Genomic DNA, 14,275 nt, shown 5'->3' on the forward strand with positions numbered 1-14,275 from the left:
CGAACGGTGAATATGCGTCGCCACTGCCACACCACGAGATCGTCCGGGGCAAAGCAGCGGGAGAATGCGGTGGCCGCAGTTTCCATAATATATGAACACCGTGAATAAAACGCACTCTCCCATTTCGTTGTGCTCTCTACCGCCGCTCACTGACCGCTCCCAGGTCTTTCACTGTCGGCCTGTTGGTATTGCCTTTTCCCTCCCTTTCGGATTCAGTTTCACTTTCCTTTGTCCCCGCCACCTTTTGGGACGTTTTCTTTTTTCTCGTGTTTCGTCCGTCTCCTTTTTTCCCAGCTTCTAAACGTCTGTTGATGCTCCCGTGTGTTGCTTTTTCTCCTGTGCTTCTCGATCTTCCGGTGTGCGTACGCCCGGTACGGGTACCATCGCGGATGCTCAGAGTGTTCCGTCTTCGCTTTGTTTCTACTTTCTGACTGTAAAAGCTGGTCTCCTGTGCCACGTTGCCAAGGAGAATTTTTCCTTCACCTTCTCCCCCCCAAAGGGGGGGGGGCTCTCTCCTCCCTCGTCTCTTTCTTTTCCGCCCCACTTCGTGCCGTTTATTTGCGCAGGTTCGTTGGGGGTCAGTATTCAGCCTCCACATTTTCCAAGTTACGTTTTTTTTGTGCCTCTAGTGCCGCCGTTTTTTTCGTTCACTTCTTTACACTCACAATTGCTCCCCATTTGTTATTTTCCCGCCTGCTCTCTGTCGGGCTTCTGTCGTCTTCAACTCAGCTGTTGTTCTTCGTGTAGTCTGTCCGTTTCTGTATCTCCCCTTCCGCCGTGTATTCCCTTCGAGGAGACTCCAGTGTCTCTCTTGTCGCTGTCTCGAAGTCAGTCCGAAACTCTCCGTGGGTCTTTTTTGCTTGCATTCTGTGGAAGGAGTGGACTTCCTCAGACGCGTCTGACTCCGACTCCAAGTGTGTCTTTGAACTGATTTTTTCATCCTGCAAACTTCCCCGCCATGGGGGACCCGGGTGGAGGCGACTCGGTGTTCCCCTCGCTCAAAGCGAGCGGGTCTTCAGCTACTGGGCCTTCCGCGGGCGCAACCGCGAGTTCACACTCGGGAGCTGCCGGCGGCTCTTTGTGTTCGCCTGGCAATGCGGCCTCGAAAACTGCGACGGTCTTCTCTTCTCCGTCCACAGGGGGAGGAACGCTTAGCTCCCTTCCTGCGGCGTCGGGCAACACCAGTGGCCTAGGGACGGTGGAAAATGGCCAGAACAGTGGAGAGGAAGGCAACCCTGGAAAGGCCCCGCTAAGCGGTTCTCCGACAGCGGGCAGCGTGTCCTGTTCGGGTGCGCCTCCGAGTGAAGGGGATGGCGCCGGAAGTTCTCTGCGGGCGCCGTCCTCGCAAACCACTTCGGCGGGAAATGTTGAGAATGGAGCGAAAAGTGGATCTCCCGGCGGAAGCGGTCCGCCTGGCGGAGCGGGAGGCGCGCCGCTCTCTCAGGCGCAACAGCTTCTCGCACTCGCCGGCAAGCCTGCACAGGACTTCGAAGCCGAGGTCAATAGCTGCTTTCAGAAGATGTACTCAGGTGCGGAGGTGTACGGAAGCGCCGCGTCTCCTCAAACTGTGTGTGACTGGTGTATGGCCATTTGGATTCACAGTCGGCAGGATCAGATACGGGGGGCTGGACGCGTAGATTTCCGCTGTGGCGCCTTCGATCGACTGCGCTTCGAGGGCTCCCGGACCTTCCTGAATCTGTGCGGTCTTGCCGCTTGGCCTTGTGTTCCCACTCAAATCGGCCTCTGAGGATTTCGTGTGCTTGTCTCTTGCAGGCATCTACTCCGTGGACATGGTAGTCGCTCTCCTCCAGCGGCTGTCGCAGGCCCCGCCGGGATCACGAGACAGCAGTTTGTTTGTGTCCATGATTCGAACCCTCTTCTTTGAATGCCGCCACTTCCCGAAATACCCGCCTCACGAGCTGGCTCTGACGGCAGAGCTGTTTGGCCAGCTCATCCACCGCCACGTCCTCATCAACAGCGGGAACTCGCTCATGATTGCCTTGCGCTGTGTGTTGGAAGCCATACGCAAAGGGCCGACTTCGAAAATGTTTGTCTTCGGCATCGCAGCCCTCGAGCAGTTTCTGGACCGTATCTTCCTCTTCCCTCAATTCCTCGTCGCCCTCGCCTCACTCGCGGAATTGCAGCAGCAGCATCCGCACTACGCCCACTACGCTCAATCCGTTCTTCTGCTGATTCCAGAAAAATACCACTCCCTAGTCGTCTTAGACCCTCGCATCGCGGCCTCGCTTCCCCCTATGCCGGACCTGCCTCCTGTGGTCGGAGTCGCCGCAGCGACGCGACAAGCGGCCGGCGCAACGGGTACGCGTGAGAGGGAAGTAGGGATAGGTGGATTTAGAGAAAAGTGAAACAACCTCCTTTTGGCGCGTCCTTGCATGTTCCCGTCTCTCTGTTCATGCTGTGCCGCCTTCCATCGTACGTCTGCCTTGGTTCGTTGACTCTGCTCTCTCCTGCGTTTTTCTCCGGTTCCTTTGCCAGTCACGCGTCTTTGCTATCTCGTCTAGGGCCGGGGATTCCATGTTTTTCTCTTTCCCCTTGTGCTGGTCTCGTTGTGCTCGTGGAACGTTATGATGTTCCGGACCTTCGACCGTTCTCGCTGGAGACCGCTTCCAGTGGAAGCGCCTCTGGCGGCGCGTCAATGCCGGGGTGCCGTTCCACTGCAGCAGGTCGTAGCCTGTTGTCTTCATCTTGCTTGGGATAGTCGCGTCGTTCTTTCTCGTTTCCTCGACTGTTGCGAACGGTTCCCGCGGAGCCGCGGTTTATCTCTCACGGTTCTGTGTCTCCGCTGTCCAAATACTCTCTCTGTGTAGGCGTCGGCGAGGTCGCGCAGACGTCGGAGCCTCCGTCTGCATCTTCCTCGTCTGTGATGTCGGCGATGCTGCCTCCCCCGCACGCGCTCCAACACCCCGTCGCGGCGTCGATTCAGCAGCAGCTCCAGGCGGCTGCCGCGAAGGTGATGAACTTGTCTTCTCTGTCTCCGGGACAACCTGCGGGTCCGGGGGGCGGTAGCAGTGCAGGCGCGGCGGCCTTCGGCGCAGGCAACAACTCGCTCCACGGCTTGCCGCACAGCACGTCTTTGATCCAGGGCACTCCGGCGCTTCCGAATCCGCCGCTCGGGGCCTCGCCTTCTCAGGGGGGGTCTGGAGCGCCCGGCAGCCTCCCAGGGATCGCTGCCCACACCAGCTTGCCAGGGACGACCAGCGGGAACGGCGCAGCTGCAGGCAACAAGGGCGCCTTGGGCGCGCTTGCTGGAAACGCTGCGGCCGCGTCGATAAGCAGCCACACAGGGGCCCTCGGCGGCGTGCTGGGGGCGGGGGCGTTGCTGCAGGGCGTCGGTCTCGGCCAGGTGGAAGGCCTGATGAACGACCAGGACATCACGGCGAAGCTGGAGCAGCCTCCGCAGTGGTTGGCGGACCAGGTCATTGCGGTTTGCAACAGCGTCTGCGAGGGAAATTTGGACGACAAAGCGGAGAGTTTGAAAGAGGTGTTGACAGAGGAGCACGTGCCTTGGCTGACGTACTACGTCGTCAAGAGTCGGGCGGCAAAGGAACCCAATCTCCACGGGATTTTCGTTCTTTTCATCGAGAAGCTGAAGCTCCCGGGTCTCTGGGACGCGGTCATCAACATGACCTACGACTGCATTCACGTCCTACTCAAATACGTCGACGAAGCAAAGGAATCGAGCTCGTACAGGACTCTCCTCAAGAACCTCGGCCTGTGGCTCGGCTCCATCACCCTAGCCAGGTAGGAGCGATTCTGGGGACCGGGTCGGAGGGTGAGGGACACGAAAACGAACGGCTGACACGTACTCACAGCACCAAACGCTCTTTGCGTGTGCAGTGCGGACGCCCTGTTTTCCCAGTGTATGTGCGCGTGGCTGTCTGTCGGTACACTGGCGTTTTGTCTCCTCATTTCCCTGGCTTTTTCAACGACCGGGGGGACGACGCGGTGCCGAAAACACGTCGCTTCTCTTGGTTCGTTGCACTTCCTGGTCTGCCTCTCTTTGCGCTTTGCGTCGCGTTTTCAGGAATCGACCTCTGAAGTCGAAGCGAATGGACCTGAAACAGCTCCTGTTCACGGGGTACGAGCAGGGACACCTCGTGGCTGTCTTGCCGCTGGTGTGCAAAATTCTGGAAGGCATAAAGACCTCGAAACTCTTCAAACCGCCGAATCCGTGGACTGTCGCCGTCATGTCGCTTCTCGCCGAGATTCACCTGCAACCGAACATCCGAACCAACTTGGTGTTCGAGGTGGAGGTCCTCTTCAAACATTTGCACCTAAATGTCATGGAGTACCACAACCGCACGGAGCACTTGACGAAGCGGTCTCCGCCGCCAGGGTCGGCTGACTTCGTTGTGCGCGCAACCGCGGCCACGGGCGTGGCGCCTGCGACCGCGGCTGGCGCGCACCTTGGAACCGCAGGCACCGGCGTGCCGGGAGGTCCCCAAGGGACTGCGGCGGGCGCTGCGGGGCGACCTGGTGGGGCCGCAGCCGGTGGAGTCCCAGGAGCCGTTCGTGCGCCGGGTGCGATGGTTGGGCGCCTGCCTGGGGCGTCGGGCCTGTCTCTGAACGCGGTTGCCGCTGCGGCTGCACTCGGCCTGGGGCCATCTGGCGGCGCTGGCTCGGGCGCAGATCCCTCGTCCTCTCGCCTCGGCGTTCAACATCGAAGGGGTCTCCAGGGCCTTGGCCCTGGCGGTCCTGGGCAACTGGACGCGTCCTCTGGAGCCCACGGGCGTCTCATGGAGGCGGCAGCTGCAGTTGCTTCGGCGGCTGCAGGCATGGGCCGGCCCGGTGGAGCCTCGGGGGCCGGTGTCTCTCTCGGCGGGGCGCCTCAGGCTGGGGTCGGTTCGGGCCCAGCGGTGCCCGGCGTTGGGCTCCAGCAAGGCCCAGGGGGCTCGGGAGGAAGCGCACAAAACGCAGCGGCGGTCGCGGCAGCAGGCATGGGGATGCTCCAAAATCCAAGTCAGGGCGAGGGTGGAGCAGGGCCAAGTCCGGAGGGCCTCGAGATAGGTGGCCATCTGCGTGTGGGGTCGGATGACGGCGCCGGAGGCGTGTTGGCTCTCGGCGGCGGAAGGGACAGTCACCTTCTGTCGGTCGGCGAACCCGGCTCGTCGGGCGCAGGTCTCATGGGGACGGCGGGAGGCGGAAGTGCCGCGAGTCCCTTCGGCGCCGGCGCGGGCGTCATGGGAGGACCCGGCGCCGGCGGATATGGAGGCATGGGGCAACACGCAGGCGGACCGGTGAGACGTGGACGCAGGAACGTGGGGGGGGGGGGGGGGTGAGAGGCCTGATTTGAGGAGTGCAACGAAGATGTGTGCGAGATCTGCAGGAGACGGCGCGAACGGGCTAGAGGTTAAGGCGGTGGTGTTTGCGACGAGATCTACACGCGCGTCACTGAAGACAGAAGATAAGAATCTTGTCAGAGAGGGAGTCGCGTTCGACGCAGTTTACTCGCCACACCGCCGGCGTTGCGCTCCGCGTGCGCCTGGGCTTTTTCCTTCATGCTTCCTTTGTCTTTGGATGTCTTCCCCGTGCTCTGCAGCCTTCCGCTCATCCTGCGTCTTGGTCCTCGTCTCTCTTCCAGGGCGGAGGCGGGGTCATGACGCCGCCGCCCCCTCACTACCCCCACGGTGCCCTGCTGCCGCTTCTCGGGTCTCTGGGGGCGTCGGGAGGAGCCGATCAGCAAGGGTCGAATGTGGGGTCTTCGGGCGTCTTCCACCCTGATCGTCTGCTTCAGAACCTCAGCCAGAGTGTCGTCATTTCCCCCTCGATTGCTCTCCTGTGCATTCAACCCAACCTTCGCCCGCTGGTCCCGCTCGCGGTGGACAGAGCGATCAGAGAAATCATTTCGGCTGTCGTCGAACGCTCAGGTGCGCCGAGCTGCGTTCTCGTGCGCGCTGATTGCGCAACGCGAGGCGTCAGGAGGGGCGAGCGCATAGTTCCAGATGCACTGAAAACGTGTAAACTTGATACATGGAAAGAAAGAGACCGGGGCGCCGTCCGAGAAACCGGGGGAAGGGGCTGTTGTTCGCGCGAGGCGTGAGGGAAGGAAAAGACGTGCATTCGTGGTGCGTAGACGTCGCATTGACATGTGCGCCACCGGAGGGGTGCTGGACCTTTTTGAAGATTCTTTCACCCCTGCCGCGTTGCATTGCGTCTTTTCTGGCTGCGTCGCTGAACGCGTTTTGTCGGGGACAACCTAGGCGATGGGACCCGCGTCTGTGGTCACTCTCTTCCTCGTGTTTTCAGTCACGATCTCCTGCGTCACGACGCGGGAATTAGTGTGCAAGGACTTCTGCATGGAGAGTGAGGAGTCTCTCGTCAAACGGGCAGCGCACCTCATGGTCGCGTCGTTGGCCGGCTCCCTGGCGCTCGTCACGTGTCGAGAGCCGTTGCGCGTTTCCCTCAGTCAGAATCTTCGCCAGCTGCTCCAGCCTGCGGCGTCAAGCGACTGCAATGACCAGGTATGCTTTCCGGTTTTGTTACCTAGCTGGAGGACACGTGTCTGGAGAAACGGATGCGCGTGCCCGCGAGGCCGCGAAAGCCAACTCGGACTGCGCGTGTGCGAGGTTACGGAAGCGCGGGTCTTTTTCTGGACAGGACAGGGGGAGAAATATAGCCGTCGTGTTTTTCCGGTAGCGTGATCGACAGCGATGCATTCGGCTCGGTCGTCCGGGCGAAACCCCCGTTGCGGGACTGCTACCTGCTCTGTGAAAAACATCCTCGTTTGCAAGGACTTTTGACGTCTTTCCCGCGGCTCCCCTCGCAGGTGTTGATTGAGCAAGTGGTCCAGATCGTCTCTGCGGATAACCTGGAACTCGGCTGCTCCCTCATTGAGCAAGCAGTGGTGGAGAAAGTTCTTCGGGACATCGAGCAGACCATGCAACCTGCGCTGCTGATTCGGCGCCAGGCGCGCGAGCGTGGCATTCCCTTTGTTGACACCAACTACATCAACAGCAGTCGGTGGACTGTGAACCTTCCGGAGGCCGTGAAGCTTCGCCCCGTCCTCAACAACCGACAGCTGCAGGTGTACAAGGACTTTTTGAGCATCGGCCCGCTGAAGAAAATGCAACAGGATGCCGGGCACAGCAGTGGGATGACGCCAATGTCGGGAAGCGGGGGGCTCCACTCGACCCAGACGGGCGCGGGCCACGTCGGGCCTGGGAGTCTGGGCGCCCCATCCGGCGCGTCTCCGGGGCATCTCCAGGGGGCTGGCGGCGCGTCCTCGTCTGTGGGGTCGGTCCAGATGGGCTTGGGAGGCCTGGGCGCGAACAGCGCGACCCCGGGGCTGGGGGGGAACTCGGCCTCGCACGGGCTCGGCTCTTCCGGGGCAGTCCCCGGACCCCACAGCCACCAGCTTGGCGCGGGCGTGATGGGCATGAGCGACGCGGGCCCCTCCGGCGCGTTTCAGGGTCTGCCGGGCAATCAGCTCGGCAGAAACCTGCTCGGCCCGAATAACGGGACGAGCTTTCTGGGAAGAGAGAACCTGCAACATCTCGCCCAGCAGCAAGCTCAGGTGTCGCATGCGGCCCGACTCCTAGGCCAGCAGCAGGGGAACAAGCTGCTGGCCTCTTTTGGACACACGCAGGGAGCGGGACTCCACCTGCAGATGGGAAACGCGTCTGCGGGTCCAGGAGGGCCTTTGGGAGGAGCGGGAGGGGCGACTGCGGGGAACGCGAACGCTTCCGGTCTCCACTCGGCGGGCGACCGAGCCCTAGGGTCGCCAGCGGCAGGAACGGCCAGTGCGAACCTCGGGTGCGGCGTACGTGAGCCGGTCATGGTGCAGCCGATGGGAGACGCCCATTTGTCAACGGTCATGGCCCGACTCGAGGACTGCCTGGTACAGTTGCGGGACGTTGTGCGGGATATCTTCACTTGTCCTCCGATTGTCCCGACGCCGTCCACCATCGACACCGTAAGTGCACACAGACGGTATCACGGCAGGCGTGTTTGCGCTGTGCGGTACACTCTTGGAGCCACTTTAGGTACCTCAACGTGCAACGCAATCGTCAGATTCACAATTTAAAAACGCAAATCCTTTCCGTCTATGCATATGCATACACATATATATATATATATATATAGGCGCAAGTGTATCCGCAGTGGTGTTGTGTAGATTCGGAGATCGAGCTAGGCGAGACCCGGTGAGAGGGGAGGAGACAGAAGTGTCGACGCGGAGGAGTCTGGAGCTCGAACGGGACACGAGACGCCGCAGGACAGAGAAGCGGGTTCACGGAGGGGCGAGAGCCTCAGAGTTGCACAGTCTGGTCTTTCTTTTTTTGCGTCCCGAGCCGCATCTCCTTTCCAGTTGTTTGCCCGTGGTCCTTTGTGTCTGCAGTACTCCACGCCAGCTGGAAGCCAAGCGTGCGCGCTGCCTGTGCCTCACTGCGCGACGCCAGTGCTCACAGTATTTGCGTGCCTGCCTTCGAATCACGAAGTGTTCCAGTTGATTCTCGCGGTCTCGGCGATCGCAGGCAGCTGTCCACGCGTGGAGGAAGTTGCCCCGACGCTGGCCCACAAGCTCATCAAGAGCGTTTTTGAGGGCGCATCTTTGGCAGCCAGTAGAACGAGTCATAACGCCATTCGAGGAATCGATCCAACAGGTGCGCGAAGGAAAGAGGGATTTCTGGCGCGGAGCTTGGAATCGAATTGGGCGGGGGGGGGGGGGGGGGGTCGAGTGGAACGAAGGGAGGAATCCGGGGGCAAAGGGGACAGGCCCTAGAGAGAGAAAATGCATGAGGGTCGCTTTCGATCCTTTTCGTTGCTCCGCTTTCGACGTACGCTACTTGTTTTTCTCGCTCGGTCCTGCCACCGTTTCGGTGTCCGCGTGCAGTGTCTATCGGTATCTCGCGAGTTTTTTGTCTCGTGCGACCTTTTCGCGTTTTCCTGTGCATGCGCCCGCCCCCCCCCTTTTGTCTTCCCCACTCCTGCGACGCGGCTCTCTGTGCGCCACTGCTGCCGGTCTTCAGGCCTTTACATGGAAGTCTTCTTCGCCGTTCTCGCGGCGCTCCGCCGGCAGAGCGATGTGGTGTCCAAGCTGGCCGGGGAGGTCTTGAGCATCTCTTGTTCCTCCGCGACAATCCCTCCGAAAAAGAGCAACACGACGGTGGCGGCGGGTCTCGTCCGCTACCGTCTCGTGAGTTTGGCAGCCTTCGACTTGGTTCTCGCAAACCACTTGGACAACGGCCGAAACGTGGCGGTTCTGGAATTCATTCTGGCGCTTCTCAAGACTCTCCTCGACCAGAGGGCCATCACCCCAGCCGATTTGCCAACCACATTCAAAACCCTCGCTGAGGCTCCTGCGACGACGCTGCCCGCCAAGCTGGTTCAACTCAAAGGCTGGCAACCGCTGCCGATGGCTGAGGCCAGAACCAAACTCGTTGAAGCCTTCCGCGAAGAGGAAGAGGACCGAAAAGTAAGGCTCGCCACTCGCAAATCGAAAACGTTCCTAAAGCTCTCTATACGCACATGTACACACCCATGCATATATACATCTGTATCGGTATATTTAAGCATAGGTTCCCGGGATTGGTTTTGTGAGGGCTTGGAGTTGTTTGGTCGGGCGCCGCTGCCGAGAGCTGAAGTGCTGGCGTGGCGTGTGGAGTCGTTCACACCAGGCTGGGCTGCGCGAGTGGTGGCTGTGGGTCAGGGACTCCGTGTGGTTTCAGCTGCTTCACCTCGCCTCCTGGCTGCTTCCTCGCGTCAGCCTCCGTTTCCGTGATTGCAAATGGATTTCGTTTTCGGCCTTTGGAATTTCGTCGCCGTGTCCCGTTTTTTCTTCGTGCTTCTGGCGTTTTGCGGAGTTCCGCACATGTGTGGCTCTGAGCGGGGTCTCGGGAGTTTCATTTGCTGTGCCTGCGCTGGCCGGCGTTCCGTGCAGAAGAATCCTCGCGAGCGGCTGACGACGATGACGGAGTTGATGGAGTCGTACTACAGTGTGAATCCGGTCCGAGTCCGCAGTTTGCCGTGTCTCCCGGCGATTCCGCAGAAAGACCACCAGCTGATAACGATGATTTTCGGCGAATGGCTGCGTTTCTGTGCATGCGTGAGTCCGTTCGGAGGCCAAGGCAGCGAGAGAGGCGCGTCGGCGCTCGCGGGCCAGGGCGGCGCAGGCAACGCCAGCGGCGGCTTCGGAAACACAGACGGCGCCTCGCTGCTCCGAGCGACTTTCTTTCAGCGAGTGTCGCATCAGGGGCTCCTCCGCATGGACGAGGACACAGACCGTTTCTTCGCGGTGTGTGTCGAGCAGGCAGTCGCGTGCTCGCTGCGGTTCCGGGAAGACTCGAAGAGCGCAGAAGCGACCGTCGGTGCCGCGGATGCGGTCGACGCGGGCGAATCCGCGGGAACGAAGAATGCGGAGGAGAGCGCAGACGCGCGTGACAGCTCCGGCGCCGAACCGGGCAAGAAGGACGAAGAGGCGGAGGGAGAAGGAGAGCGCGCCGAGGAAGCCTGCGAGAAGGAGGGGCGCGCGGCGGAGAAAGGCGGGCGGCTGTCTGGGGCAGCGGCGGACACCGAAGACGCATCCAAGTCCGGGAAGGGGGCGAAATCGCCGCTTCCATCTGCAGGGAAGCACGAGGCGAAGAGTGAGGGAGAGGAGGCACACTCGTCCGCGGCGACCGGCACGGAAAGCAGCCAAGACGCGCCGAGTCGCGCTACGGGAGGCCGACGGCCGTCTGGCGCGTCTTCGCTGATTCTCGAGTACGATGCCTCAACGGTCAGCGCAGAGAGCCTCGCGGCCATGCAGACCCCGCCGGACGAGTCAGAACCGCTCCTCGACGTGGCGCCGCTGGATGCCGTGGCGAAGATGATTGTCGGGATGATGCGGCTGGTTGATCCGGTCCAAATCTCGCCGGTGATGATTCTGCAGAGGGCTTTGGGGATCATTTGTCGGCACATCCACATGGAGGCGGAGCGTCTGGGCCCCGCGTTCACCCAGCGCCCGTACTACCGTCTGCTTCTCGCCATTCTTTTGGAAATCACTTCGCCTGCGGGAAAGGACGCCACCGGAGGCGGCGACGGCAAGGCGGTGTTGGGCGGCGGCGTCAGTGAGAGCCAGGTACTGCCTTCGCTTCTGTCCTTTGCGGAGCATCTTGTCCTGCTCAATCCGATGCGCGTGCCTGCCTTCGCGTTCGCCTGGCTGGGTCTCGTCGGCCATCGGGCGTTCATGCCGCGCTTGCTGAAGAGCGGCCGCGGTTGGGCGTGTCTCCACCGGCTGCTGCTGCTCCACCTGGAATTTCTCCAGCCCCTCCTGCGCAACCTCGCGCTGTCGGACAGCATTCGCCTCCTGTACAAGGGCGCGCTCCGGATCCTCCTCGTCTTGCTCCACGACTTCCCGGAGTTCCTGTGCGAATACCACTTCTCGTTCTGCGACGTGCTGCCGCTGAACTGCGTCCAGCTGCGCAACGTGGTCCTGTCGGCGTTTCCGCGCAACATGAAGCTTCCAGACCCGTTCCTCCCGAACCTCAAGGTCGATCTGCTGGCGGACATCAAGACGGTACCGCGCATCCTCTCCAGCTTCACCGTGACGCTCCTCCAGAAAGGCTTGAAAAAGGACATCGACACGTTCTGGCGGACTCGGGACGCGACGCTGCTGTCGGTGATGCGGTCGAAACTCCTTCTGGACCGGGACAGCGCCCTGCAGATCGGCACCAAATACGACGTTCCGCTCCTCAACGCCTTCCTCCTCTACGTGGGCACAGCCGTGCCCGAAAAGGTTGGCACAGGCAGCGACAGGCCTGCGTTGATCATGGATGCGATGTTGGGCATCGCCAGCCTCGGGGGCGCGTCCGGAGGGCGAACCGGCGAGCTGTCTCCCTCGCTGGAGATCCTGCTGTACATGGCGAAGGAACTCGACATGGAGGGCCGTTATCTGCTCATGTCGGCGATTGCGAACCACCTCCGGTACCCAAATGCGCACACGCACTACTTCTCCTGCGTCCTCCTCTGGCTCTTTGGCGAATCTCGAGAAGAGTTGATTCAAGAACAAATCACCCGAGTGCTCCTGGAGCGACTGATCGTCCACCGGCCTCATCCCTGGGGTCTGCTCATCACCTTCATCGAGCTCATCAAGAATCCGAGGTAAGCGGCGAGGACGGGGGGAAGAGTCGCGCACGTGTGGGAGCAGTGGAAGAACGGCCGGGTGATGAGAGAACCCAGAGGAGAGGAAAGCAGATTCACTTCGGTCGTCAGCGATGCAGAGGTGCGGGCGTTCAGGTGTTCACGTACCGTGCACACGGGAAGAAAACGAACTGGGTTCTCGCGCCTGCTTTCTTTTTCTCTCTTTTCTCTGCAGGTTCAATTTCTGGAGTTGCTCATTCGTCTCGGCGGCCCCGGAGGTGGAGAAACTCTTCCAGTCGGTGGCGCACACCTGCTTGGGTCAAAGCGGAGCCCAGCAGTTGCAGCAGCAACGGCGGCGGTAGTTGATCTTCTTTTGCGTTGGCCTTCACCTTTTTTGTATTTTCTGGCGTACGTAGCCTTTGTTTGTGCCTCTCTTCGCTCCACAGTTAACGAACTGGGTGGGTTCGCTCCGCGCGCCGGCCGGCAGGCGCGGCCTGTGAGAGCCTAGAGAGATCGAGAGAGGTGGGCAGAAGATTAACTTTTTTATTCGGAGTCTCGCTGTCGAGGAATTTGGAGCCGCGCGAAAGTGGGCAATCGATTGTTGGCGGTTTTCCCCCTTTTTGGGACTGATAGTCGTTGTTTTTCCAGTACCTGTCCCGTGCCGCCGTCGCGTGTCTGCGAACATTTTCCGCAGATGCGTAGGGTTTCTGTAGACGCACATGTCGGGCGACGGCCTGAAAACGGTGATGCGAGAAAATGAATCCGTACACAGCTGCACGGTGGCTGGGAAGGTTTGGTGGCAAATTCCTTTGGAGTAGAAAACGGCCTGGATGGGCTTATGATGCTGAGACAGGAAAGGGACCGCATTTCGAGTCACCCTCGTCTTCGATACAGAAACGTTATGCCTATGTCAAATAACGAGTTGTCTTTTGTGTATGCAATTGTCTCCCTCTCTCACAGAGCAATGTGGGGAACACAGATTCTGGACGGGTCAATGTTTGCCTCTTCTGGTAACGGGCTTCGTGCCGTCCGGTTTTTATGTTTTATGTCTGTTGAGTTTGTGTCGCTGTTTTACATCCTGCTGACCTCGGTAGGCGTTCGGCTTTCTTTGACGTTGTTTCGTCGCAGTTGCGCGCACAGGCAAAGTCGTGTATCCGGACTTTGCCGTTTCCTTTTTCCATTTGTTTCCCCATGTGTATCTACACTTGCGTTATGTTTACTTACATACCCAGCCGCATGCACACGCATTCGCCTAGGTGCCAGCTCCTGCGTGTCCAGTCGAACTTTCCCCACGACGTGTGGGGTTTTTTTCCCATGAGAAAACACCCGTAGTGGATGTTTGCATGCGTGGTCGCATCGCAGTCGTTACGCTCAAGAATCCATAAGCAACCGTCCTTTCCGCGAAGAAGCCTGTCTCGATGGGGTTCGCGAATCCGTGATTACCGCCGCATGGACTCAGGGACTTATCCACACGTGTAGACCGGCAATGCCCAGCAACCCTCCCGGCATTGCTTACGCACTTTGAATTCACCCACACACACACACTTCCACTGAAACATTCGAGCCTTAAATACCCGAATGCTGATTCATCATTTAGGATTGTACACCGGATTGCCACTTTTCGGGCTGCCGGTCCGTTCGTACTTGGTCACTTTTGGAGAGGAGATTCCTCCTGCATTGGCAGCACATTTACAACCGAGTACTCGCGGCCCCCGGCGAGGCGTCTTTGTGGCCCATCCCTGTCGACCGCAGGTGTCTCAGGCACCATGAACAGGGGGAGGGGTAGGAACATACCTACTGCCGCAGGCGCTTGTTGGAATATGGCCGACCTCACCATGTCGCGCTTTCATCTGAAGAGCAAGAAAAAACGATCCGTTGTCTGGCGAGGTCGAGCTGTGTGATCAAGTGCGTGCCGCCATGCTCATGATAACTGACAATTCCTTGGCTTGTCAGGTGCGTTTTTCCACATTGCTGAACATTTTCTGGAAGAGTACGCGGGATCGGCGCTCTACTCGAGATTCCTCTATACAGGACTGGGAAAACGACTGTTGCCGCATTCGTGGTACACTACTGCTTCCTGGAGCGGCCAAGGAACGCGCACTTTCCTACTACAGTGAAACAATAGGTGCTTCTGGAACAAACTGTGAGGAACGTGACCGTTCCTGTACCACTTCCCCCTCCTATATCGTGAGTCGTCGAT

At 59.9% G+C, this 14,275-nt stretch overlaps 1 protein-coding gene across 1 annotated transcript; it reads left to right on the forward strand.

Annotated features, from left to right (window-relative positions):
• Positions 1–958: 958 nt before the first annotated feature.
• Positions 959–12,437, forward strand: NCLIV_042980 (hypothetical protein; the record flags this gene model as incomplete). Its single annotated transcript, XM_003881215.1, has 11 exons — positions 959–1,529; positions 1,774–2,319; positions 2,829–3,762; positions 4,046–5,258; positions 5,561–5,888; positions 6,268–6,482; positions 6,788–7,933; positions 8,357–8,621; positions 8,988–9,433; positions 9,899–12,096; positions 12,311–12,437. The coding sequence occupies 11 exons, from the start codon at positions 959–961 to the stop codon at positions 12,435–12,437; spliced, it is 7,989 nt and encodes a 2,662-aa protein (XP_003881264.1).
• Between the last annotated feature and the right edge of the window lie 1,838 nt (positions 12,438–14,275).

The sequence above is a fragment of the Neospora caninum genome, chromosome IX, assembly GCF_000208865.1.
Source record: "Neospora caninum Liverpool complete genome, chromosome IX".
Classification (NCBI taxonomy): Eukaryota; Apicomplexa; class Conoidasida; order Eucoccidiorida; family Sarcocystidae; genus Neospora; species Neospora caninum.